Genomic DNA, 27,827 nt, shown 5'->3' with positions numbered 1-27,827 from the left:
AGTAATTTTTCTTTCTTTTTTACTAAAGGAGAATATACACATATCTGTTAGAACTCAGACATACTTATCCCCACATGGCAGATTTAAAACCAGAGTAACACCATTGCTTTTGACACTGCTTCAGCATTCGTGTATGTCTTAAGTGCAATCAAAATGCTGGGCTCTTTCCCTTAGTGGGATAAATACCCTGTACAACTGGCTAAAACCAGCATCTCACAGAGAAGGCTTTGCTCGTGTTGGCTACAAACATGAGTAGAAACAGCACACAAGCCCTACAAAGATGCACACCATCTATGTGAGGTGTTTAATGCTGGTGGCCAAGTTACCAGTCTGTTCTCCCAACACTGCTTCTCCTGTGAATGAAGAGCTATGGGGCATCCTGAGCTGAAGCCCTGACACTGGTGCTTCAAATAACCTTCAAACAAGATTAATTCTTTTCGCTGACTATAATGCTCAGGCTCTTGAACTGGCCAGCCACCTTTCAGGGCCTGCAGGCTGGCAGCATGGCATAATCTCCCTAACTGTCCACCTGCCTATGCTGTAAAGCAGCAGCATCTATTCAGTTTGCCCAGGCTGAGCTAAGCATTGCTGAGACACAGCTTTGCATGTGGGCCAGTGCTCACATCCATAAAAACAGATGGACTAGTCTTGAAATGACATTTTGATGATGAAAGGCAAGAAACAACTGTCTGGAAGAGGAATGACATCTTAAAGAACAAAAGGGATTTTAATGTACTTATTCCACTAAATAATGATATTGATGTTCCATGCTAAAACCCCCAGAAGATAAAAACTACCAGAATTCAGCCTCACTGTACAGGCTAAATCCTGCTTTCAGTGCTTCTCTGAACTTTCATATGATCCTTTTCCTGGTCTCTTCCATCTGACATGCCCATGACAAGGAGTATTTGAAAACATATGGCCAAATATTAAGTCTAGCATTTAGTACCCACTAACCCAAAAAATCCCCTAAGACAACTATGTCCTGATCTTGTCTGCATGCAGACTGAAATATATACTATGGCTCAGATGCCACAGAATTTGCAACAAGCCAGATCTTTTGTTTTTGTAGCATGGCTTTCTGTGACAGTTCCAACCAGCACATTGTAATTCCAGAGAAATTAAAAACTGCACTGTTTTTTAACTAAATTTGCCATTAAATATATAATTCATATAAATATAAAGGCATCTCTTTCTATGTGATAAAGCTGTGCATGCAACATTGCTTGCATTATTTATTCTAGTATAGCCTTACATTTTTAGCATTCTGGAGATCTTCGTACTGACAGCAAATAGCTTCATGAGAACATTGTCAGCAGGAGCCGAAAAGCTGCCACTTGGCATAGGTGGGACATCATTTTATTGTAAACATACTAGACAGGATTTTTAGCGCTCAAAAACTACAAAATACCAGACTTCTGGTACATAGACTTATTGTATCATGATAACCATCCACAATGACAAATGCAGAAAAGACTCCTGTCTTATACAGCACACAGTGGAGCTGGGGAAAGTCAGGTCTGTGGAAATAGCTGGAGAATCTTGTCTCATTTGCTGCAGAATGAGCAGTAAATCAGAAAGGGACTGTCAAGAAAGGACGGTCTTGTCCAGACAGTGACTAGAGCCCTAAAAAACCTCTCACCTGCCCCTGACATCGAATTCCTACTTAGGGCTTGACAAGTCACTTGAGTCACATCTATTACAAGTTACTAATATTATATTCCTTTCTCCACAGCATTTGCAACTATAGCTGGAGCCATTGGGAGCTTGGCTTTGATCATACTAAAGTGCTATAAATGCTGAGCTGGGTTCTGGGTGTTTCTTGTTAATCACCTATCACTACTAAATGACTTGAACATTAACATCTTTATATTCATTTCCCATTTGTAAGATAGGCAAACCAGTACTTTTTAACTTGACAAGAATGTTCTGAAAATACATTACCAATGCCTACAAAGCACTTCGATATTACATTAATGAGTATCATGGGAAAACCCATGAGGAAATTAAAAATTTTATGTTCACAATAGGGTTTGGATACTGTGCAGCAGGAAAGGCATGACACTGAATTATGGAGAGGAAGCTCTTGAGCAAAAGCCTGTTTAATGAGCACTGACCATCATGTACACTGAATGAAGCAAGACACCAATAGTGACTGCCTTATTAGCACACGATGATACGATCAGGTGATATGTAATCATGTAATTAGGATGTAATGACAATCTTGTAATGCATGCATAAAAAGCAGGGAGCCTCACTCCAATTTTTTACGCTTTCTAACTTGTTTTAACGTCTTTTTTTCCTTTGAGGAACACATGTCTCATTACTAGTGGACTTGGGCCAATACATCTGAAAACCTCTCCCAGTATTCTGATTCAATTGCAAACTGGCTGACAAAAATTCACGTAGTAAGGTAATGATTCTTTGCCACTTGTTCATATAAAAAACCAGAGAAGCAAGCTCTGACAAACCCTGAAAGGCACAGTCTCCTGGAGGGACCATGATAAATCAGAATAATTGAGAGGGATACAGGGATATACTTAGGGGTATATCAGACCCTACCAGTCCCTGGTACACAGGGCTACAGACCCAGTCCAGGCTGACAACGGGCAAGTGTCTCTTTTTCAGCTCTTCAAAATAGCTGTACTCAGCACTTGCAAAGCTGCAGCTCAAGATTTAAGCCAATTCCACTGAAATGGTTAGCTGTGAAACAGTTTTTTTAAAAGTCAAGATTTGGTTTCAGAACTAGACCTTTATAAATAGCCTGCTGTAATCTCACAATTACTGTCCCAGGCTATCTGGCTACAGCTTTGTACTTCTTTGCGTTTGGAAGGGCTAGGAGTACAGTTACTTTAAATAAGACTTTGGAACATATTTGCAGTATGTGCTGTGGGTTTAGGGGTCGGTGTACTCTGCAGCAAGCTCTGTGGCCTTGAAAAACTCAGTGTCCCTACTTAGAGGTCTGTCAGCAAAAGTTCATTATACTTCCAACTACAATTTGAACACCACAGGGCACAGAATAAATTCAAGTTTTTCACTCTATTAAACCTTGAGGCATTTAGAAATATTGTTCTAGAAAAGGCTTTAATTCTCCTGTCACCATCTCACTACGAAAAAGGATAATGTAATTCCTAAGGAACGTACAAATTTGTGGAAACAAATAATAAACAACATAAATAAACATCCTCTTCCACTTTACCAATGTAGCTGATGTTGCACTGCAATTAACAGCATGCAATTTTCACTTCTAATAAACACTGAGAATGAAAATTACCATAAAGGCAATTTTTCTCTGTGCTTTTGCCTTTGGCCCTGTGTAGCCTCTTAACATTGAGGAGCAATCAGGCTGTATAATATCCTGTGGCATTTCTTGATGATATTCAAAGGTGATTCTTTTGACTTTGTACTTGGGAACTAATATCATCTAAGTGTGTTTACACAGTGGAGATCTCAGGAAGAAAAAAGCTGAAGTGGAAGACAGGCTATCACAAAAATACTGGCCCTATGCAAGACACAAAACATGTTTCATGTCATTTTATTGCACTTCCTTTTTTTTGTCTCTCACAAAGCTACCAAGTAGGAAAGCAAGCTATTGGAGTCAGGTCTAACACTCACTGAAGCCATCAGAAAGACTCCCATGCAATTTGGAAGCTTTCAGATGATGGTGCTGAGTTACAGAGGGTCAATTCTTTTAACCTGTACAGAACAACTTCCAATTATGTGGGCTAATGAACATCTCTATCTTCCGCATCCTAGCTTCGAGAATACATCACTCAGGGTTTTTCTTTGAAGAACAATATATATGATACAGCTGCATGTTTTCCAAGTAATAACAAGAGAAGTAGACTGTGTGCAGTGGAATGAGGACTAGAGCAAACATTTCTATCCTTTAAAAAAGAGGAATTAACACTCTTAATTTGATAGCTCTAGTGGGTTTATCATTAAATCCATTAGTAGATTTATCAATGCATCTATCATTGTGGACCTTCAAAATACTGCAAGCCAGAATCCTCTATGCTTTATTTGTTTTGCTTTACAAGGAAAGCCTGGATTAAACTGATCCCTCACTTTTCTGCATTGATAGGAAGGTAGAAAAGTTGTTACCATTTTGCTAACAGAGTCACTGCCAACATTCTGTTATTCAATCCCTCTTATCCATTCCCAAGTACACCTTCTACAGCAAAAACCACATTAGTAAAATTACAAATCACCTTTGGCCAAAACAAAGTTGATTTCTTGGCTTCTGGAAAATAACAACAATGAAGAAAATAAGACATTTTGGCGCATTTGAAATTTAATCTTCATCTACCTACATTTGCAGTCCTTCTGGTTTTTGGCAAGTTCAAAGCCAGGCCTACATTCACAGGCAACCCCACCTTTGGGCGTCTCCCGGCAGATGTGTGCACACCCATGATCTTTGTTCATACAGTTCATACCCTCTGTAAAAAAAAGAAAGAAAAATGGAAAGTATTAGTACTGAAATAAATTACAAAATAATTATACACATCCAGTCCTCCAGTAATTTTAATTGTAATTTTTATTTTGCATCTGGACTGTGTTCCACAAGGCAAAAAAATGCAGCTGAAAAGAGGTATACAATCAACAAAACAGTGTAATACAGGACAAACCTCCTCTGGGGCAAATACAACAAGTACTACTGTGCAACATAGGATGTCTCTGCTGCATGTAGAAACCCAGGACTTGTGATTTCCCTATTCCATATCCATATTCTAATCTTTCATGAAAATATCATGGATTTAAAGGATACTCCAGGAAGCTGTCTGTCCCACAGGTGATTATCAGAGTTGAATAACTGAGCTCACTGTTATTTTTTCCTTGTATAAATCTAATGTTTTTTACTGTCTGGTGCATTTTTATTTGCCTGTTAACGTGCTTTATATTTTCTAACACACAAAATCCATCAAAGATTATATTTGAGCATTTTTGCTTGGATCTGTTTCTTCACTATTTGTTATACATCTTAATTATCTGTGTCATCCACCAGAAGCACAGCCCACCTCCAACAAACCTCTACCGCTTTTCTCTTTGACTATATTAAAAAAACCATACCAGTTGTTCAACAAACGTCCAGGTGCCATGGGTGGATTCCTGTTAATGTTTATGCCAAGGAGCAGTATCAACCAGCTTTCTCTTAATCATCATAGGGCCAATTTTAGCTTTCTAAACCATGTAAGTGATTTAGGTACTGAATGCGCCTTATGCTCTTAGAGGCTTTCATGACCGAGTTAATTCAAATCCCACATATTCACAGAAATCTTGAACTCAGTCCTTATGGGTCAGCATCTAGCATTCCTTGTGTGAACGAAGGCTAGCTAGATTTGCATTACAAAGCCTTCCCAGACTTCCCCTTGGATATGTGACCTGGAAAGGAGAGACAAATTCTCTCAGAGTACACTGACAGAGAATTCACAGCATAACTCAGCCTACTACCGTGAAAACAGCACATATTCCCCAAAACACTGGAGCATGCAATATCAGTGTGGACTCAGCAGCTCATTTGTCACTTTGTAACATGGCTACTCCTACCTATTCTAGGCTAATTTCTCAAAACAACTCCAGTGTAAAATGTTCAACTTAAACCCACAGTGATAACATACTGTAAATAAATGTTTTTTCAGGGCTGTTGCAAAGTTTTTCTTCCAAAGGTGAGAACGATCACTGCTCTCCCTTTTTATTCTTACAGAAACTACATGAACGTACCTGTCACCTCTGGCATCTACACACACTGCCTTTAGGCTGAGGCCGGTCTCACACTATCAAATACTTGAAACCAAATGTCAAGGCTTTATGATGAATTTGAGCAAAAGTTTCTCTGCATACAAAATAGTTTTTAATTCAACACAAATTAGCACATAAGACAGCTACTAAGAAACTTTGTGTACAAAATTCTGAGGAGGAAATGCTACAGGAAGTGAGTCAGAGATTCCCTCAGGTTGACAGAAGCTAACAGCTTCGGAAGCTATTTGCACTGCTCGACTTTACCTCAGAAAGGTTTATATTAGCAGAGCAACGAAAAACACACATCACCAGTCTGAGTGGGTATTTTTGTTCACCTCTCCTACAAAAAATATCAGGATCTTAAATCTCACCACCTATGAAAAACAACATTATAGACAACAGATATATTTCTCTCTTCTAAATTCTCCTCTGTGTTGGCCCTGATGAGTCTAAAAACTTGCCAAAGCACTGAAAAAGTTATTCTCTGTAAACTGCAGCCTGGACAACAGATGCTATTGGAAGAAATAATACATACTATATACTATACTATACCATCCTATACATTGAAGTGAGGTATGAATGTTTTGTTCGGCTAAACAGATGTAAGAAACCTGGGAACGGCCTTATTGAAGGTTTTGCGGCATTTTATAATCTCTTTCTCTCCACTTCTCCCAACAAAGGATTTCAGACACAATGTGTTTGACAAACTGCATTCCTGCACACTACGCTATGTTCAGAAAAGGATCTGGGAAAGATAACACATGCCTGATTGAGTCACACTGCTGAGGCAATGAGAAGAGAGGAATTAGATAGATGAAAGAAGATATTTAATGGCCCACAAGTGTAATGAAGCAAGTGATTTTCAGTGTTTACTTACAGATACTGAATATCTGCCATTGTTAAGATCACTTGGGAAGACAGAAATTGTGCACTGCTAAAAATATCGGGAGAAATCCAAGCTCAGAATTATTACATTTTCAAACAAAAGTGAAAGACAAAGTAGAATTTTATGCTGGTATTTGTGTGTAAGACCACAATATTTCAGTTACTGTGTTAATCATTTCAGTTATTGTATTCATCAGGTAGTTGGAGCTGTAGAAAAACGATTTCAGTTCCATGTTTAGCTGGAGAAGAACACCACAGAAATCTCCTAAGCCTGAAAACCATTATTTCAGAAAATGTAAGTTTTTCTGGTGAAATGAAAGACCATTATTTTTCAGTCAAGAGCAGGAACTCATTCACAATGAAACTTCTAATTTATAGTTTACTATTTTTCAAAATCCCTAAGAATTAAATTACAAAAATTCCTAAACAAAATATTTTTAGGACTGAAAAAATTATTTATATAAAAATGCAGCAAATAAATATTTTGGCTTGTTTAAAAATGTAATCTAAACCAAATTTGTGTTAATTTCCAAATAGTTTTAATCATTCCAAATTTTAATTTTTCAGCAAATGCAGTATTTGGCCAGATGTCTTCTGTATCAATCTGCATACACAAATGATTTATGAATCATTGTTGATACATAAGATTTACTTTTTTTGCAAGCTGACTCCTCAGACAATACTGAACCTTTTATGATATAGCACATAAATCACACTAAAAATACAAAAATATGCTAAATACCTTCCTAATACTAGTTTAGTTGTTATACAAATGCATATAAATGGGAGAGAAAAATACTCCTAAAATGACTTTGTTCAGTATTCTCTTTAGCAGGATGTGGTCCGAACTCTAAAACGAACTAGAAATACATAAAACACCTCACACATATTTTCCTATACTGGAACTGGATGGAGTGCACTGCTGGTAGTAAAATAGCCGGTCTGCTGACTGCATACCACTCTGCTATCATAGAAGTAGTAAAATGTCTGAGATACCATCTCCGCTCACTATCACCTCCTGAGAAACAAAGTTTTGCCTTATTTTATTTAATGTTTAGCAGCCACCTAATGTGCACATGTTTTTTACATAAGGAGCCAAGAGCGTGAATAACAGCATGGGAAAAATTCCCTTGATGTTAAAGGGGGATGTTTCTTAAGCATCTCAGTGCCTGCCTTGGCATTCAGCCTCCCTTGGCCCCAGGACAAAGGGTGACCCAAAGGGGAGGTGGGCAGCATGCTTCCAGACCCACTGGCACTGCCATGTGCAGGCAGCCAGGAGGCTCCTCTCCCCAGTGATGGGCAGCGCACAGCTCCAGCAAAAATGCTGTGCTCCCTCTGGGGGTAACTGGCACAATCAAGGCCAAACAGCTTGATTTGTAGAAATGGGAGGAAAACTAGTCATTCAAGTAAAAAACACAATCATGGAAAAATTGGGTGGGATTCTCCGGCTCATTTAAATGTGTTTGAAGTCTTTCTCTTAATGACCATAAGCCCCAACTCAGCAGAGGGGCTCCAGAACCAAGAGGAGTGCCCTGTGCTTCACGCGTTGCTCCTTCCTAGAGCTGACCAATGTAATGCAGAACCAGGGAAGAGAGGGGAAAAACCTACGGAATTATTCTAGGCCTTTCCCAAGACAGTACAGAATTATGCCCACAGCAGTTTTACTTCAGTATGTTGCACGGCCTGGCCAAAGTATCAGGCAACGGATCTTCCACCTGAGCCTTAAGCAGAAAGTATTTGCAGAACTACATCTTTTACTACACAGCCTTGTGGCTCCCCTCTCTCTTCTGTTGTGTGCACAACTGCATCACTCTGGTTTTGAACACAAGGAGTTGTTCCTAGCTGCTTCTCTTGACTTTTGCAGTGACCTGTGTGTCCCAGCTTCTAGAACTGATGGGACTATGGGTCAAGTGAAAAACTATAGATCCCAAACCAAGGGAAAGACTAAATGTTGATAAAAGAGTGTCTGTACACCAAAAGAATCCTTACTTTATTGTCATGACACTAAAATGTCCAACATTGAAAGGTTCTAGGTTTTTCATGTTAACTGTTAATAAAAGCAGTATCTTAATTCCATACGCTACTACTCAAGGTAGTTTCTAAAGCCTAGCACAACAATGGGTGCATGTTCTCTTTGGCAGTGCTGGCAGACAGTAAAATAAACTTTTCAAACACAGACACATTCTCAGCAAATTCACCTTACAAAAAGACAGCGAAACAGAATCCAACGGAAAATACATTATAAACAGGAAGAGAAATGCCACTTAAGAAAGGAAAATACTAATCTACTTAAACTAAATCATCTCTCAGCGTTTTAGATACGACTTGAGGAACTCTCTCCTGTTGCATTCCTGGATTTTTTCTGACTTTCAGTTACAAAAGACTGTTCATGGGAGAGTGGCAGACATTGTTACATGACCCACAATCTACACTCATTTTTGTTCCTGGCCTAGGAGAGATTTGGGTGTGACTCTACTACATTAATCCAGTCTGCCATCTAGTTATCGCAAATCTCTTAATAGTGCTGTTCTGCAAAATGTTCAGTCTGATACAACGACCTCTCCATTGTATTATGCTCTAAAAATGTTTTCAGCTCAATGGCTCTGCAAGTGCTTAAATCAGGCTGTGACAACTAATGTACTGATCAGCCTTTATTTTTCATTAACACTGCCTGTTCTCATCTTAATTAAGACTTCTGGCAATTATTTTACTCTGTGGTTCATCATATATGCTTACATTATCCCCTATGTTGTCATAATTTCACTTACTCTGTTTTTATATTGCTGTTTTTTATAACTACCAAATAAACATGCTGATTCCAAACACAATCTGAAAAAGACTACTTTAAATTGCACCAAAGATATAATACAGTAATAACTTTTAGAATATTGTCAGACCATATGTGGTTGAATGTGGTAAGAAAATACGAGAAATCTTGAACTTAACCCATATATACACACTGACATGCACAGTAGTATGTGCATCACTTATACTCAATCCTCAAAACTACATAATTGGATTCTCTTTTTTGCTGATAAGTTAATTTTAGCACCAGGTACACAGTGAAATCTCTTATTACAGTTGCACTCTTATTTAACAAAAGAATGAATCTCATTAAAAAAATCATTAAAAATATTGTAGACATGATTTACGAAATTCATACATCACACATAATTTGTATGATTCTGTTCCAGTAACTTCCAGAGAGTTAAAAGACATTAAATATAAGTTATATGCAAGTCGTTGAATTGCTGGACTCAGATAAGCCATAGTGTTTAATTATTTATGAACTGTTTTACACACTTTTTATGAACATGCCCTGTATGTAAAGTAAAGCATAAATCTTTATAACACAAACAACAAGCAATTGTTGTGATTAGTTTCTCTCCATCAATCTTAGTTATAGGGGATAATTACTTCTGCTTGGGTAGGGGATCCATGTGGTGCTACGAAACTGCTACCGGTGATATTCAGGACTTTCAGGACTTTTCTCTTCTGGAGAACTGCTAATTTAAGGAATGGTAGAGTTCAACTGTATCAGGATCAGTTGATACAGTTCATCTGTATCAGTAGGTATTATATATCATAGCAAAATATAATAATACCAAATACATTGTAATTATAATAACTATAAAATAAGAAACAGAATGTAGCATGAAATATAATGTCTTTAGATCACCTGATTGTCACTTATGGTCATTCTCTCAACGCCTGGTGCTAGAAAGAGGGGAATATATCTTCAGCAGGAGAGAGAGGAAAGAATACAAGAGGAAACAAGCATTCTCATTTTAGTTGTTTACTAAACTATTAATATAGTGGGATTTTTGTTTGTTTCTTTTCTTTTTAAAAATTCATGTGAGAAACTACAGCGCTACAATAAAACACGCTGGTCAATGACCAAGCAATTTAGCAGACTGACAGAGACAACTCCTCTCCCTGAGTTTTTGTTTTACTCTGTTAGGAATGGAAGCCAAACAAAACACACTAAGCTTCTGATGGAGACAGGAACATGATGCTCGTGAAAGTGCAAGATGGCTGTTTCAAGCCAAATGTTACATTATGCATGTAAATTTTGGTCATATAAATGCAGTTAGGTGGTTGACTATCCAAAAAAAGCATACTGTTAACTTTTCGGCTGGCTTGGGGAAAGCAGCTCCCCATCTATCCCTGTGAGTGTCCCCGCTTTGGCCTTCTAACTCCAGCATCTTGTGTGCTTCACAAGAGTGATGAAAATCACCGTTTGGCTAAACAACCCAATTATAGTCAACAAATACATATGGTCAGATCTTACCTCCATTGAAGCCAAAGGATTGTTTTCCAACAGCCTGGATCTGACCTTTATGCTGCACGGTTGCATCAGATCTTCTGGACATTTCTGGCTCACTAATAAGGGCCTGATTCTGTGAGGTGAAGAATGTCTGGGTGAGCTCGGCTCCCCAGTGAGAGCCTAAGATGGTCTCATCTCCAAAGAGAATATGTCCTTACATGAGGATAAAAAAAACCCACCAAGATTTGCTCTCTTCAGCAAGAAAATGGAGGATGAAACTGATTGAGGCAGCTGCCCTTTCTCAGTCGATCACAATGTCATGGGTACAAAGCATCCATCTAGGAATAGACGACTCGTGCTAAGTGAGAAACCTCGCAATGCGTATGCTGGAAATGTAATAATCTATGTCATGGTCAAATGTTTTTCATATTGTTAACTGAATGGACACAAGACTTTCTTTCCACCTTCATTCCTGAAATAAGTTGCTTGGTTCTGCCTAAAGCTTTAAGAAAATACAGTTGTTTCAGTGACTACAACTCACCCCAAGAGAGGCTGAAAGAAAAAGAAAACAAATAAAGCAGGCAAACTGACCCAAGGAAACAGAATTCTACACTATTAAGTAGGTTGGCTGGAGAAATCCTGGACATCATACAAGAAAACAGCTGCTGGTATATTACAAAATAAACAAATTCAAGTTTGTTTAGCAATTACATGTGTTTTCAGTTTGGATATAAAACATGCTTAGGGACAGCATCTTCAGCAGGCAGGCTTGCAGTCTGATCTCTGACAAGATGTTCCTGCTCTGAGTGGCAGCCAGAAAACCCCATGTGTCATCCAGCCCTGAAGAGGGGTTTTGTCTTAAGATTTAGAAATAGGCATGTGTCAGAAATATAACTTCATTCTGTCAGCAGTAAAAGCAAAGATTTGCAATTCTGCAAAGGTACTGTAATTTCAGAAAAAAGGATAGAAAGACTAAGTGAATGATGGGAGTGAACAGACCAAGTTTAATTTAGCAGAAAAACCATGCAGGTAGGGAAAGGAAATAGATTCAAAAATTTCCAGAAAATGTCAGCAATTCCTGTGGGACCAAGAATAGAGAATAAGAAAGACTGGCTGAAATCCAGCCCAGGTTGGTTGTGACTGAGCTGTGATTGTGTGGTGGCTTTTTGGTGGATCACATGAAAGAAGTTTGGCTGTGTCAGTCTGTTTCCCACATTGCAGAGCTACCAATAGAAGCTGGTGCTCACTGAAACCCCTTCCAATAGTCTCTGTTACCTTCTCACACATAGATACAGCTTATCTCAAAGAAAATTCAGCAAGATAGCCCAGGGAACTCTCAGTATGTAAACAAACATTCTCCACCTCTACCAAGTGAAACTTCTCAGAAAGATGTTGCAAAGTTTTTAGTCCTCCAATAAAAAGATTTAAAATCATCTCAGAAAGCAGACACTTTCCACAAATATAAATAAATAATTTAATTGAAAATACAGCTTCTCATTAGTGTTTCATGAGAAGGTTTTGAACCAGGTCTAACCAAAGTTTAAATCATTATAGTATCATTTGTGGAAAGATAAGGCAAGAGATGGGATGATGAGATTAAAAAAAAGAATACTAACATCTTGTATTTTTTTCCTTCTTCTGAAATCTGCACAGCTGACATGAGACAGCCTTGGTTTCCAGAAAGAAATATTTCTAATAAAATATTTTAAAAATAAATATTTCTAGGGCACTTTTTCAAACACATAGAGTATATTCAAATACATAGAATAACAGCAAATACTTCAATAACACTTTGCTTTGCAGGAACTCCTTCACATCCCAAACGCTTCCCAGGAAAATTTCATAACTTCTTGCAACATCATGTAATTAAACATAAAATGAGTATGTGCTTGATCAGCACCTTTGGAAGCAAGAAGAGATATTTAGCAGGTTTACTTTCTGACTCTGTTATTTAAGCAAGCTGTGTAGTAACTAAACCTTGCAAAGCAGCAGGATGAAACAGATTCTTCTTTTGGGTTCTTATTAAGCTTTAACTAAGACGCTTCATTCCTCATGGAACCAACCAATGATGAAGGGCCCTGGATGTGTGTAGGGTTTACTTGCAAACTCCAAGTGGAAGAATGACCTCAGCAATGCCTATTCTGCATTGGGAATATTCTCATAACTCTCAAATTCTTTTTCAGGGAAGTAACAGTCTCCTGTGGCCTTGACTTACGGCACTACGTTTCTAAGGCATAATACACCCCAAATCAGACAATGTCGTCTGAGGAAATCTGATACTAATTTTGCTATTCTAGTAAGATTATTTTATTACCATGAACACAACACGTAAAGACATTTCTAAGTGTTGACAGCTGGAAAAAGTTTCATACATGCAATAGATTTTTTCCTATTTTCTTTTTTACATAAACAGAAAATACATTGTAGGACTAATTATCAAAATGATACATGATATTATATATAACTGTATAAATTGTATACTTTTATAGATATATGTATCATTATATATGTACTAATTTATATATAATGAATATTCATAATTATATATAATGCTATATGTACTAATGCATATAGAACCTATTTAAACCCCAAACTACATTATGCAAGAAATGAAGACTGTCCACTGCTCTACAGGTAAATATGGAGCACAGATCAAATTATTATCTCACATCAGGCTTATCATTTTTGTACGGCTAAACATGAGCAAGATTCAAAGCTCATTCTGGTATTTTGTTCCTTACAAAATAAAAAACTGACCACGATGTTAAGGAATTCATACATTTGCCCCTGTGCAGAAAGGACCTTGTAGCACAAAGGTGGTCATGCTTCTCAAAGATAAGGGATAAAGCAATAGAGTTTCGAGCCTCCTGTTCAGTTTTTTGGGGGTCGCTTCAGCTCTAGAAAGCTGAATGTGAAGTAACATCCACATGTAGCTGTGCTATAGTCCCCAGAACTTCACATTTCCATCAACATTTTGACAGCATAAAAATCCAATGGTCTAAGTTATTGTCCAACAACCAAACAGCTGATTTCCACTAGCGGTGGCGACTTCCAGAAAAATCATATACAACCTGGAACCAAAATTTTAACAGTATATTTGGAGCCATTGAGCCAACTACAGTTTCTCTCAAAAATGAGATTATGGGTATACTTAAGTAGTATGTTTGCACACAACACAAGTTCTTTTTAGGTGCAAAGCTTTCTTGTGTTCAAACCTCAAGGTTTGTACAGCCCACTTCCATGCACCATTGGTGTGCAGGAAATAGTCTGTCCCTTGGGAAAGTCAAACTGGAAGGCGTACGCTAGGGTGCCAGAAACAGCACCACAGAGCGCAGAATGGACTTCAAACTTCTGCCCAATTTCAATGCATTCCCTTCTTTTTTTTATAAAAACACATATATATTTCACTGATGAGTATCAGAAAAATAAAGTAATACAACTCAGAAGTGCAGTGGAGTCAAGAAAGAATAAAATGATACTATGCCTTAGAAAATGCTATTACTTCTAAAATGGTATTCTAGCAAGACTGTCAATACCTGAGGACAATGGAAGACTGAATATGAAAGGCAAAATACATGTTTGCAAACTGCCTTGTGAATGGGCAATTCGATTTCCTATCAAAATGTTTTAAGATGTGTGTAGTGGCTGGGGTAAAAGCTATGTTATCTGGAGTATTGTCATAACTAAATAACTACTTTGAGAAGCTCTGTGTTTGGCTCCTCCATTCTCCTCTGTCTCTTGATTGATTATTAGTGGGTCTGGTGCTAGAGCTCACAAATTTCAAAATTCTTTCAAGTTTTTTTATCTTTCTGATCAAAGAAATGTTTATGTATCCTTCCCATACTGTGTCTCTTTAAACCATTGGCTTTTTCAAAGTGGTTTTTTTTTTTAACACCATAATGTGATGTACACAGAGAGGTAAATGATGTCAGAATCCTTTCTGCCCCAAACCAGTCTGTAAATCTTCAGAAAAGCAAAGTTCATGGGTGCATTTAAAAGGGGCACAATCTGTTTGTGCTTAAAAGAAAGTCCCTCTTTTTTTGTGTGTGCAGAATAACAATGCCAGAATGTGTTATTCCAAAGAACTGTTGCCATGGTGATGCCATCAATAACATCATTTTCTGCATCCTTGTCCTTTAAACACATAAGGAACGCAACAAGCATTGGTAAATGTGAAAAAAGAACAATTACCTTTTCTCTCTCAACAGCAGAGGAAGCCTTTTTTTCACCTCATCAATAGAAAATTATGTAGAAAGGAATAATAAAGACTGTTACAAGAAGCACCAAGAAGCCTATTAGTGACAAAGGCTTTTTTTTTTCTTTCCATGAATAATTACAGCTCTTCAAGAAGAAATCAGCCCAGGCTAAGGACCCTTTGCAAGCTTTAGATGGTAAAACAAACATTTGACTATACAAGGATTTCCCTTTCATGTACCTTTCCAAGGAAAAACAACTAAAATCCAGAGTGAAATGGGAGAGAGAAAACCCAGAGAAACATCTGCTGCAATTAAATTTAAAGAACCCTGCACATTCACCTAAAAGACTCATATCAAAAGCAACTAGATTAGTGACAGAATCAATATAAATTTCAAGCCAGCAGGTTAAATTTGTCTGTGGTGGGAAAATTTGGCTTTTTAAGTAGTATAATAAGAGGAAGCTATTCTGATTCTGTACGAGCAGGGGCAACAGGATTTCAACACTAGATGTGTTACCAAACAGTTGTAAAACACTGTTAAGTTTAAAACCTCAAAGGCCAAAGCAAAATGGTAGATACACTTACTACACAAAGTCAGTTCATAAATAATGGAACCTTTACCAAAGCAAGATTTGACTGCAGGGACTTTTAAGAGTCATGTAACATATAATTAGGGAGCCCTTCTGAAACATTACACTTTTGTCCTAACTCTGATGGGTGACGTGCAAATGGGAGCTCTGAATGTGCTGCTTGGTGTTTTCTACACAAAGTGAAGGTCAACGTGTTGTGCAATGACTTGTTTATATCTTTTGGGCCTTTCCCTACATACCTATACTAGGGTTAGAGGCTGAAGATGCTGATGGGAAAATCTCCTGCTTCCTTCTCCTGGCCTCTAGGTAGTAAAAGGAACATAAATAAGAGAAAGAGTGGAGGAAAGGATGAAAGGAGTGACAAATTTTAAAGGCAGTTAGAGCACGTGAGTTGGAGATGAGAATAGGAGTCGGTAAGCTCAGACACATATGTCCTACAGAGTTAGACCAAAGGGCTGTTAGGGTTAATGACAGCAAAGATACATAGCAGAAAACTTTCATCAGGTTTAAAGCAGTAAAATGAACTTACTAAGATGATGCAATTCCAAACTCTTTAGCTGAATGAGAATGGTCTATGAGTAAAAGATAACAACTTAACCATACAGCCACATTTACAATGGAAAGTCTGAGCTAGTTAGGAAAGGGAATCCAAGATGTTTGAATTCTTTTCCTGAACACGTTATTGTCTTGCGTTGTCCTTTGATTTCTCACTGCTTCTGTGTCTCCACCTCTAAAGTGAGAGATAATGCTTGCTCATTTTGGATAGCTCCTTCAGCTCTCCACTTGTTACTGTGGAAATCCTAAAGGAATTGTGAGCCAGTAAAGATGAACAACATATGGAGATGGCGGGAACCAATTCTTTTCCTTTCTGTTTTAGAGCCTCTGCAATGTTTCAAAGTACTCCACTATTCAATTCAGTTTAAATGCTAACACTGACTGGGTTCTGTTTCATGGAAAAAAAAGCTTCCACGTTCCATCTAGATTTCAACACATTTAAGAATTGTTTAGAAAGCTCTGTTGAAAGGCTTTAATAGGGCAGCTAATAGGCTAACTCAGCTTATCTGAGGGGCTATTCACCAAATTTCCCAGAAAACAAAAATTAGTGAAATCTGTTTCTCAGTATACAAACATTACCCTTTATATCTGAAGCTGAAGGAATAAAAGACAAATTCTTGGAAGGAAATGTTATGATTCCTTTCCCTTCAGGTTTGCCTGAGACTTGGAAAGAAAATGTCTACTTTTGTAATTTCCTAGCTGGACTCAAGAGGCTGAAAGCTGAACAGCAATTCCCAGTTTACTGGTCCCTCAGATCAACACTCCTGCATGGTTGTCACCAAAACAAACCAATGGTTTTGATGAATTGGTGACAGTCTCTTGAACTCCTCTGAGGTACTTTAAAGGCCATTGGACGTTTATATGCTTCATTTATGTAGTAAGTATTAAAAGTGTACATGTGTTTTGTTAAGCAACAGTTTCTTAACTCTGTTGACTCTCTGACTGGAAGGACACTTAGTAATTTTAATTGCTTATAGGTTACCTCAGCATGCATGCAATACATAAGGGTCACTTCAATGTGAACACATTCTTGCACAGATCTTTCAGAAAATCTTTATTTTTTATTCTGAAGAGAGAAAAAAGCTTCTGAGACTTTAAAAAGATATGCCACTGCTTACAATATTACTCTCTTTCATCAGTAATTAAAAAAAAATTAAATTCCTTACAATAATCAGGCATCAGCTAAATCATTCTCTTTTTCTGTCCTCTGAATCCTCAGATGGAATTTCCTCCACTTGATCATGTAAAATTGTACCATTTCTCAATGGAAAAGCAGAAGGAATGATATCAAAATTTAAACTCCCCTATGCTAACGTATTCTGAATACTAATGGTGCTTCTCAAAAGAGAACAATCTTTCCATTTTAGGGATGCTCGCAGAATGGAAACCTGAAGATGAACCCAGAAGTTTGCCTTTGTGGCTATTTAGAACTAATAAAACTTCCACTGTGACAAAAGGCAGATGATCACAAAAAAGCAACTACGTCATGCCATATCCCAATTAAAACTTCAGTTGTTATCATGGCTTCTGCAAGAATGCATCCACCTCTACATCACCACCATTTCTACTCGAATGGATGCATTTCTCCTACACTTAAGTCACAAAAGTATTTTTTAAATGTTCTCAAAGATAGCACTGAAAAGATTTAGTGACATATTTTTGGCCACAACCTGCACAACAAAAGGTAGCAAGTATGTTTTACAGCTGCGCTTTTATCACCACGTAAGTAACAGGGTAGACTTTTTGTGACACGTCTTTCCTAAAGAATTTGCCAGATCCTTGGCTGAGAGAAAAATGAAAGCTGTGAGTGCGTGGGCATTGCTCAGATGGAGAAAGCAGATGAGAGATGGGTCCTGGGGAAGGGGCAAAATAAGGAGATGAAGGAGGCTAGACAGGAATGAAGGGTCAGTCAGTCACTGCCACTGAGTCAGAGGATTTGGACAGAGGCCCGTAGAGGACATGAGTAATAATGCTGGCACACAGCATATAAGCAATCAGGAGAGAAGGTCTCAGGTCACAGTCCCATGCTGGAGAAGGAAAGGGAAGTCCCATAAAGGGAAGGAAAGCAAAGCTGTTTTTGATGAAGTCCTGGAAGTGATCTAGTGTGGATATGGAATAGAGAAGGTGATGTGCTGAATAGACTGGCAAGTTAAATTACTTGGACCTAGAATAACAGCAAAAAAAATAACACAGAAAAAGCGGGATAATGGAGAAATGAATGGAAAGGATGGCAGATAGAGGGAGTCAATGAATACAGCCTTCAGGCTTACCAGAAAAAGGTGTGCCACTCAGTTTTATTCCATGTTCCTCAATGACATTAAATGACAATTGCTTGCATGCCACTGAAGTTCTTGGCTTGAGAATATGTATGTTTTTCAGCATCTCTAATAGAGTTTTGTGGGAAGGCTTGATTTTATCTACTACAATCTTTCTCACCACAGCTCTGTATAACCAGGCTGCCTGTGGGGTGACATCAGACCAAAGAAACATTATGAGCATTCCTCTCTGCCATTGGCATAAGGACCATCATTATCAATATCCAGCAAAGCATAACAGTGGAAACTCTATATGTTCAGAAGCAAAGTACGGGGCAAACAATCTGTGATACAAACAGGAGTTTCAGTCTCCAGGTGCTATACTGGATAAGCTTAGCGTTCTTGAGTGCTTATGAAGTATTTTGTGTGTTTAACAATATGTTTCTTATTTTACAAAAAAAAAAAAAGCTATAATTAGCTGTGTTATTACCATAATTTAGAATAATTTATGGACCTGGAAAGTTGCCACAGGGTATGGGTTGTATGCCATTTTAACAGATGTTGTATGTTGGTTTTGGGTATCACTGATGCACTTTTTTCTACATTCATTGCAACAATAAAGGAGACAAAGAACATGCACTTAGGCCTGACTTCAAATTTAAAAATCTAGTTTGATGGTAATCCACATCCTTAAAAATTACAGGGTACCATAATCTGAATTAAACCCAACATATGCACAACAAACTCCAGTTACCTCACTTGGCCAGCCAAGGAAGAGAACACAACGCTACTTTAGGATGTGCGTGTTTACTGGATGGGAAGCGCTACCCTCCCTTTTTGTATAGAACTTGTTCTGCCAAAAGGAATGAAGAAGATAGGCCAAGTGGTGGGTGCCAGAAAGCAAAACTGGGACAGCACCCTCTAAGCCCCTCAGACACACTACAGGAAGCCTTTCTCCTTTCCTTATGCCTGCAATTCTTCTGTGAAGCTGCTTTTATGACCTTGCCTTCAGAACTGAGACACACAAATTTATAGGTCTGGCACATCTGCTAACTAGGATTTGTACTACCCCAGTCTAACAACAGTGAGCTTCCCAGCACTAGGAAGCCATTTTACATTGTTTATAACATTGCTGCTCCACACTGATGCCACTGAGTTTCCATCTTCAACTTCATGGTATGAGCAAAAGGACAGAGATTTTCCTTCCATCTACTGTTGTGAAACCCTATTGGCAGCCACTCTACTTTTTTCCTCCATGATGGTAATTGCCAGATTTCATAATTATTGAGAGGGTTGCTATGTTACTTTGGACCCTGACTCTTGTCTTCTAGGTCTTCTCTCTTGCATGCAAGTTTTATTAATGTCAACAGCTTAAGAAATAATAAGGAATCAGACTAATGTTAGGTAGAACCACATAATCTTATAAATAAATAGTACTTTGTAAGAGGCTTTGCACTAATGTGTTTTTCTAAGATGACATTTGCACTTGCAGTCCTACAATAGAGGGTTTTTTAATGAAACGTTGAGTAATCGAAGATTGATAATTCAGAAGAGTCATTGGTCTTTACATGGAATTTATGATGTTGCAAGAGCTTTCAGATCCAAAAGCTATACTACAACGCAATAATCACTGGCAATCTTTTTACTCAGCACAGAACCACCACCTTATTTCCTTATTAAAGGAGTAGCTAGGAAGAGGTCTCCATTTGAACAAAAAAGAAAACTGTCATTGACTTGGTTGCACTGGGGATCCCAAGCTGCTTATGTCAAAACAAAAATGAAACTGTTTGGCAAATGATTTTGTGATCATTGATCACAAGCCATCCTAGAAGTCGTCCCTGAGGAAAGTGTATGAAAGGACTTATAAATGAAACTGCCTGTTTGGACAGAAAATTATACAGGTTCCTTCTTCTAAGATGATGCAAACTAAACATGCTATCTACTTGCTGAATGATTACTGCAGCTATTGCTTCTATGTGAATGATACAATGGATTAATTTATTGTCACGCTGTATAAATTACCATTGTTGCTGTCACTGAAAATTGTGCGGCAGGGATTGTGATAACCTGGCATGGCTTATTTAGCACAAATTGTGAAAGCTTATTTTTTAATGATGACCTCTGCATAGGTACCTTTTCAAGAGAAACAAGTCAATGGGAAGTATTATATTTCCCAATCAATGGGAAGTATTATATTTAGTTTAATTTTGACAACTTCTTTGCTTCTATAACAGCTTTTCAGAGTTTAAAACTGAAGAAGTTAAATAATTTCTCACCCTCTCAGACAAGGTCAAAGGCCTCAAGTGCTAAACTTCATTTTCTAGGAGTAAGGATAAATTAATGTGCATTCCTATGCCACGCAGTAACATGAAGAATCAATGTTACAGGAACAGTGTCAAAGAGAAAACCCAAAATAGGAAACATACCTAATTTAGCCAGAGTTTTCTAGCATTATTGAGATTGCTTCTTGATAATTATGCTTGTTTTCAATACCTTCAAAAGCTTTCCAAAGATAATAAGGAAGTTTGAAGAAAATTAAATAGCATTGTTCTCATAGCATTGTTCTCATAGTAAGGCCAGTCAAGTCAGTGATTTTAAATGCTACTTCTCACAGCAAAAATACTGCTTCCCAGAAATCTCTAAACCAACTGCATCTTACATGAACAAACAGTACAGCCACATTTGAGACTGCTTAGATTACAGTAGTAACTCTGAAGAAACTAAGTGATGTGAAAGTGGGAAGTCTGTATTTTTACAATCCCTCTCAAATAGTTTCTGTCTAAAGTAGGAATCCAGTCTCTCTATTCTCCCTGTATGGTTAAGGGAGAGAAATAAACTCCCCTAGAAGTCAGAATCTCTCTTGGACATGTGACATTAAATGCACAGAGACAATATGACTATCCCTCAATTACCTCAACCTCTTAAAGAGTTTGTTGGTGAACTACAACTTTTCTAACATAATGTCAGATGAATGTTTTTTGAAAGATGATTAAATACATTCACTATGCTGGGTAACAGTCAGCTATCATGTCAGTTTTATGTCTCACACACAAAAACTGCTTCAGCATCACAGACCTCTTTGATTCTGACTCCACAGACAGATGAGAGACAAAATAGAAACAGTATAGCTATTTTGGATAAAATAAAGCAAGCCACTTCTATAGGCTGTCATGAGCAAGAAGGAAGGCAGTCTGTCTCCTGGTTAGACTCATATGGTCTGTGGCAAAAAGCACGAATGACCTGATCAACTCTTCATAGAATCATAGAATGGTTCGGGTTGGAAGGGACCTTCAAAGGTTATCTAGTCCAACCCCCCTGCAATGAGCAGGGACAACTTCAACCAGATCAGGTTGCTCAGAGCCCCGTCCAGCCTGACCTTGAAAGTTTCCAGGGATGGGGCATCTACCACCTCTCTGGGCAACCTGTTCCAGTGTTTCACCACCCTCATCATAAAAAATTTCTTCCTCATATCTAGTCTGAATCTACCCTCTTTTAATTTAAAACCATTACCCCTTGTCCTATCGCAACAGGCCCTGCTAAAAAGTCTGTCCCCATCTTTCTTATAAGCCCCCTTTAAGTATTGAAAAGTCACAATAAGGTCTCCCTAGAGCCTTCTCTTCTCCAGGCTGAACAACCCCAACTCTCTCAGCCTTTCCTCATAGGAGAGGTGTTCCATCCCTCTGATCATTTTTGTGGCCCTCCTCTGAACCCACTCCGACAGGTCCATGTCTTCAAATACTCTTCTAATACTGCAAATAGAAAAAAAGGCTTGGACATCATGAACAAATTGTGACAAAGTATTACTGAACAGTCATGTGACTAAGAGACTAGAAAAAGAGCGCGTGTGGATCTGCGTGCATGTGTCTGGCTAAGACAACGGTCTAGCACATGACAACCAAAGAAAACATTATTTGTTTCAAAGGAATATAGTTTTCTAAAAAAATACTGTCCAGTGTCTAGATTAGTGTATTCAGCTTCAGTTAAACTATGATATTCTTGTCCTGTGCAACGTATAACACTGAAGAAACCTGCTGGTTCTGAGAAGGTCTGAAATGCCGTAAAGGGAACAAAGAGGTCAAGACTACTTCTGATGAAAATGAAAAATTTCTAAGTGTAATATACTGGCACAGTGGAACAAAAAGCTGATTAGCAAAAACTTAGCATCTAGACCTACAAATTACAAAATACAGCAGAAAAGCTGACAAATCTATTCTACTCAGAAAGTGCAACAACTACATCTAGAGAATGTATCAATGTTTCCTGCCAAACTTTAAAGTACTTTCATCCTACTATTCTCTGCCTCCCTGCCACCAGTATCGCTGGTGACCATTTATGCCGTGGTTGTGCCTCACCTTTATATGTTCACGTCAGTCTATGCAAGTACCAAGAAATATAGGTATCAATTATCTCTTAAAGTTGTTGCCTTTCATTTTGGAGGTACGTAGAACTTTTCTTCAGCTTTTAGCCACCGCACTTTATTATAACAAGCAGGCTCTCTTTCTGAGCTGCCATGTGCAAACTTAATAATGAAACATGGAAGTGTAGTACCAAGGGCGTCCGTTGCTGGCTCAACTGGCTGTCTTGTCCACAGGGACTGCAGTCCAGAAGCATATGATACTAGAGAAAACAAAGTGATTAAAACTACCTGCATGTTGAAGGAAGTGGAGGACAGGGAAGATGGATGGCATGGAAGGTTTTTGACCCTTCCCTCAAGACACTCCTGTGTGAGAAGTGGACTGAACCCTTCCTTTGGGCAGCTGCAATAAGGATGCAATGGGAAACACGAGCAGAAAACTCAACAAATAGAAGAATTCCAGGAGAAAAACCATGACAAAACCTAATGGTAATACTTTACACTGAGAGAATGAGTACAGAGTCCTGAAGTATATTTGACTTATGTGGTAACTACACCAGTAAATATCACAGGTAGGGCTTCACAAAAATTACATGTCCTTGCAGCTCACGTGACAATTACTCTCAATTGGATCCCCGAGTATTTACCATGTATCTGCTCTATGGTTTAGAAGATGAGATAGTTATATAATTTGACGGTATTTTTCAGGGCTAAACCCTACTATTACATGGTGCAGTACTTACCGCGAATCATCACCAGTATGGTCTACACAGATGTTGGTTCCGAGCAATAAAATTCCATATGATTGGAGACCTGAGTTAGAGTGCAATAGATACTTTTATTTTTTTAATGTCCAATGCACATCTGAACTTTAAAATAAATGCCCATGAACGTTGCATTCCCTTTTTAGGAATGCTTTCAATGAATTTCACACAGATAATTTGCTGGCAAAAGTATTTGCTGAAACAGCAAATTTTAAGCTGGAATTACACATTATTTATGAAAAGAAATATTTTGAGCGTATATGAGTAAGAATTCACACCTAAGTTCTGATTTTCAGAAATGCATTTGCCCACTCATGGAAAAGTTATTTCTTGCATGATCTGTGCTTTTAATCAGAAATCTATTTTAAAGATAAAGAAATTGTGAACAGCTGCCAACAAAAAAAGCTGCAGATGAAGAAGTATTCAGATAAAGTTGTGCCCTCAAAGGCTGCTCTACTGGACTGAGTACAGGAATACAACTCAGGAAGCCTAATCTCTTGAAATGCCTGAAGGAAATTCACTTAAACTCCCATGCCTCTGTTTCCCTCTTTGGTCTCTTCTGCCTATTTAGATGGAAAGACCTTTGCTTCAGATCTGTACTTTCTCACTGCCTGAATGAATGGGCCTAGCAACACAGATCCAGAAACAGACCCACCACTGCTAGTCATCACGGTAATATAAATCATGAAGATATGACTTCTAACGGAGTGTGTACATGTGGACAGAAAAATTGGATTTAATCAAATAGCCTGTTCTTTATGAATGAAGGCTCTGAGCTGTAACTACTGGAGAGACTAAGCCTCCTCTTTTGTGCTACTGCAGCACTTTAGGTCCGATAAAGTACTTCTACTAATCATTCCCACTACTGGATTACAGCTGGGCCGCTGAATCCAACCAAGATCAACTTCCTTTCAGTACCCATCTTCTATAACCAGGGAAAGAATCCCTGCCAATGAATTTAGTAAAGATGATCAAAACCATCCATCTGAACTTTTTTCAAAGAATAACAGCATATTTTGGTCTAAAAATAATATAAGTTTTTCTTTTAACCATTTAAAAAGATCTGCCTACCAGAAATGAAAAACAATGGTTTTCAGCAACAAAATTAAAGTGTAGAGAAAAAAGGCCACAGAAACAGTCCTACTCTGCAGGCTTAACTTGAAATACTGGAATATTACAGTATTTGTGAACATTTGTTCACAAAATGTTAGTAAGCACAAAGCACGTTATAACTTTGTAAGCAGCCAGTTCTAGATCTGAAAGTCCAAACGGCCTTTCTGCTAATTTGGTACAATTTCTGGGGGTGTGAGACAAGTTCTTCCAAACACTGGGCCCTCCAAGCCCATGTGAATTTGCTTTCAGGACATGGCAGTGATTCTTTTAGCCTGGAGATAGTATTTTGAAACAAAGATCTTGTAAATTTGAAGGCTGTTTATTCTTTGTTTATGCATTTAGTGCTCAGCATTGACAAACCAGAGTGAGTCCAGTGAAGAGCTATGAATATGATTAAGCATTTGACATATGAGGAAAAGCTAAGACACCTGGGATCATTTAGCCTCAAGAACAGAAGGTTCAGGGGGATCTTAACAATGTGTATAAACACCTGACGGGGAAGCAGTGAAGACAGAGCCAGACTCTTCTCAGTGGTGCCCAGTGACAGGACAAGAGGCAACGGGCATAAACTGAAATACAGGAAATTCCACTGAAACATAAGAAACGTCATTTTTACTGTGGGGATGATCGAACGCTGGCACAGGTTGCCCAGACAGGATGTGAGTCTTCATCCCTGGAGATATTCAGAACCTGACTGGACACAGCCCTGAACAACCTACTCTAGCTGATTCTGCTTTGAGCAAAGGGGTTGGACTAGAAGATCTCCAGAGCTGCCTTCCAACCTCAACTATTCTGAGATTCTGTGAAAATTAAGAGATTCTATTGCCATGCAGAGCTCATGGAACTTGTGCTATGCTTTACTGACATGTTCAAGTCTTACTGAAACAGACATTCAAATAATAAAATAAGATGTTTTGATTGCAGATCTTTGTTTTTAAAGATTTCTGAAGGTGCACCTGAAATGAACACATTCCGCATAATATTGATCAAGCGAAAAAACCACTGTGCATAAAGCTGCACTATAGACTGAATGTATCTATATATCTCTATGCATTCTTATGTAAGATGTACAATGTATTTTCTTCTTTCCTAATAAGCCCTTGTCACAGTATGACATGCTTGTAACATCCCAATCTTTCAGCTAAGACTGAAAGGCTGGAAAGGGGTTATGGCTGACTCACTGCCTCTGGATTTAAGGGAGATAGGAATGGCTCTCTGGGATGCAGTATCTAAGGCATAGGCTGTGCAGTCTTCAAAAAGAAAAGCCAAATGTGGAGAGTTTCAAAATAATTTATATGCTATTTTAGAATTTGCTTTACAAATAAAATAAAATTATTGGAAGGGAGTGGAAAACAACTTCACATAGTACCCTAGTCTGGGAATGTAAAGAAGAAGGGGAATGCATACTCAGAAATCTTACTTTCTCTCCTTATATCCCCTCCTGAACTAAGAACTGATCATTGTATGTGGTGACTCCACTGTAAGACTTTGTAAACAAATTTACCCTAATTCCTGAGCAAGAGATTTGAGCTTCAAGGTCATTGGGGAACAGTTTCAGTGTCATGCAGCCAGAGACTATTTTTTTCCATGTTCATTCAGGGGCAGTTTTGGAAGCACTTACATAAGCTAGGTGGCTCCAAACAATTTTTAAAAAGTTTTGACATCTTTTTTCCTCCCCCTAGCTCAGTGCTGGACTTCTCCAAAAAGAGACAAATATGGACAGAGAAGCACAGCACATTATTCTGACTTGGTTATATACATTCATTTTGAGGTACTCCTAGGGTTACAACTGCAACACAGATCCAGAGAACACTTTTCTAGCCCAACCACTTTACATATCTCCCTACCTACATACTTATCATCATATCATCAGAACACCAATTACAGTAAGTCTTGCTGTCGTAAAATTATTGAGTAATTTAGGTTGGAAGGCACCTCTAAAGATCATTTGCTCTAAGCTGCAAAGTTAGATTGGGTCTTGCATTGCTGGATTTTGCCTTGTTAAAGGTACCTATTTCTCAGCACAGCAATTATGAACCATGTTATGCTTGGTGAAATGGCTTTTTTAAACATTTGAAAATTAATTCCGAGGATTTTTATAATAAAATTGTCAGCCAGTTGTTATGCAATTACTGCTGAGTTCATGCTGGTGATATTTGTCACTTGGACTTCTGCCACCTTAGCAATATGCTTTTATAAAAAAATTTAAGTAACAAAATAAAACAAGTTATCTGCATGGAGGAGATACTGAAACAGTATCACCTGAAGAACAATTACCACCCTCTCTCTCTCTCTCTTCTCTCCCACTGGAGATAACGACTTATCACCCTTTCTTCCCCTGCTCACTACAGCCAGTGTTTCCCTCAGTGCATCTAGTCAAACATGGAACAATTGTGCTCAGTTCATATTTACTTTTCAAGATTCTTGTTTCTATTCCAGACCTGGAGATTTTACATGCTCAAAGCTTGCCAGGTTTTCTGTGTCTATCAAGTAAGTCTCAAAAAATACTGTCTCTTCTGACAATCCCTACCTTTCTTATGCCATTAGATGATCCCAGCTATGACTGCCTTACTGTTCTAACAAGACATCTGCAACACATTGTGAAGTCCTCCCTAGTTTGGGTAAATCCTCGGCTTTAAGAGAATGTCAAAATTTGTTGAAATTTCAATATAACTAAGTTTTCACTGTTGATGCTATTTTAAATCCTCCCCTATATTTTGCTTAGAAAAAGGATGGAGAGAGTTTCGACATCTGACTCCAGTCAGCTCCCATTTCTGCGAGCTAGGGCATGGCCCTCAGATGCCTGGAAATCTGCCAAAGCAGCTGTCATCGGGGGAGAGCTCAAGTGCCCCTTGCCTATGATTAAGCTCTGTTTGTAGGGTGATGAAAGTCAGAGTTAGAAGAGATCCCCAGGTGTGAAAAGAAAAGATATTTGCAACTGATCATCCTAACGTAAGTATTAGATCCACACTTCCCTACCCCTGATGCTGCACTGGATTCACGATCACGAAATATGAAGAGCTATTATCCAAAACTGAAATGCTATTTTGGGGGAGAGGGGTTCTTTTCTATGTCTTATCTATTTGTGGGATGTTCACTTGCAGTTTTTT

The 27,827-nt window shown here is 38.2% G+C and overlaps 1 protein-coding gene across 1 annotated transcript in view; it reads right to left on the bottom strand.

Moving 5' to 3' along the window:
• SCUBE1 (signal peptide, CUB domain and EGF like domain containing 1) overlaps nucleotides 1-27,827 on the bottom strand; it is a 211,663-nt gene that overhangs the window by 102,829 nt on the left and 81,007 nt on the right. The window contains exon 5 of the mRNA XM_050912438.1: nucleotides 4,314-4,439. Coding sequence (XP_050768395.1) covers nucleotides 4,314-4,439 — 126 coding nt within the window. The remainder of the gene's footprint in view (nucleotides 1-4,313; nucleotides 4,440-27,827) is intronic.

This window comes from Gymnogyps californianus, chromosome 1 (assembly GCF_018139145.2).
Source record: "Gymnogyps californianus isolate 813 chromosome 1, ASM1813914v2, whole genome shotgun sequence".
NCBI classification, from domain to species: Eukaryota; Metazoa; Chordata; class Aves; order Accipitriformes; family Cathartidae; genus Gymnogyps; species Gymnogyps californianus.
This window is presented reverse-complemented; position numbering and strand designations above follow the sequence as displayed.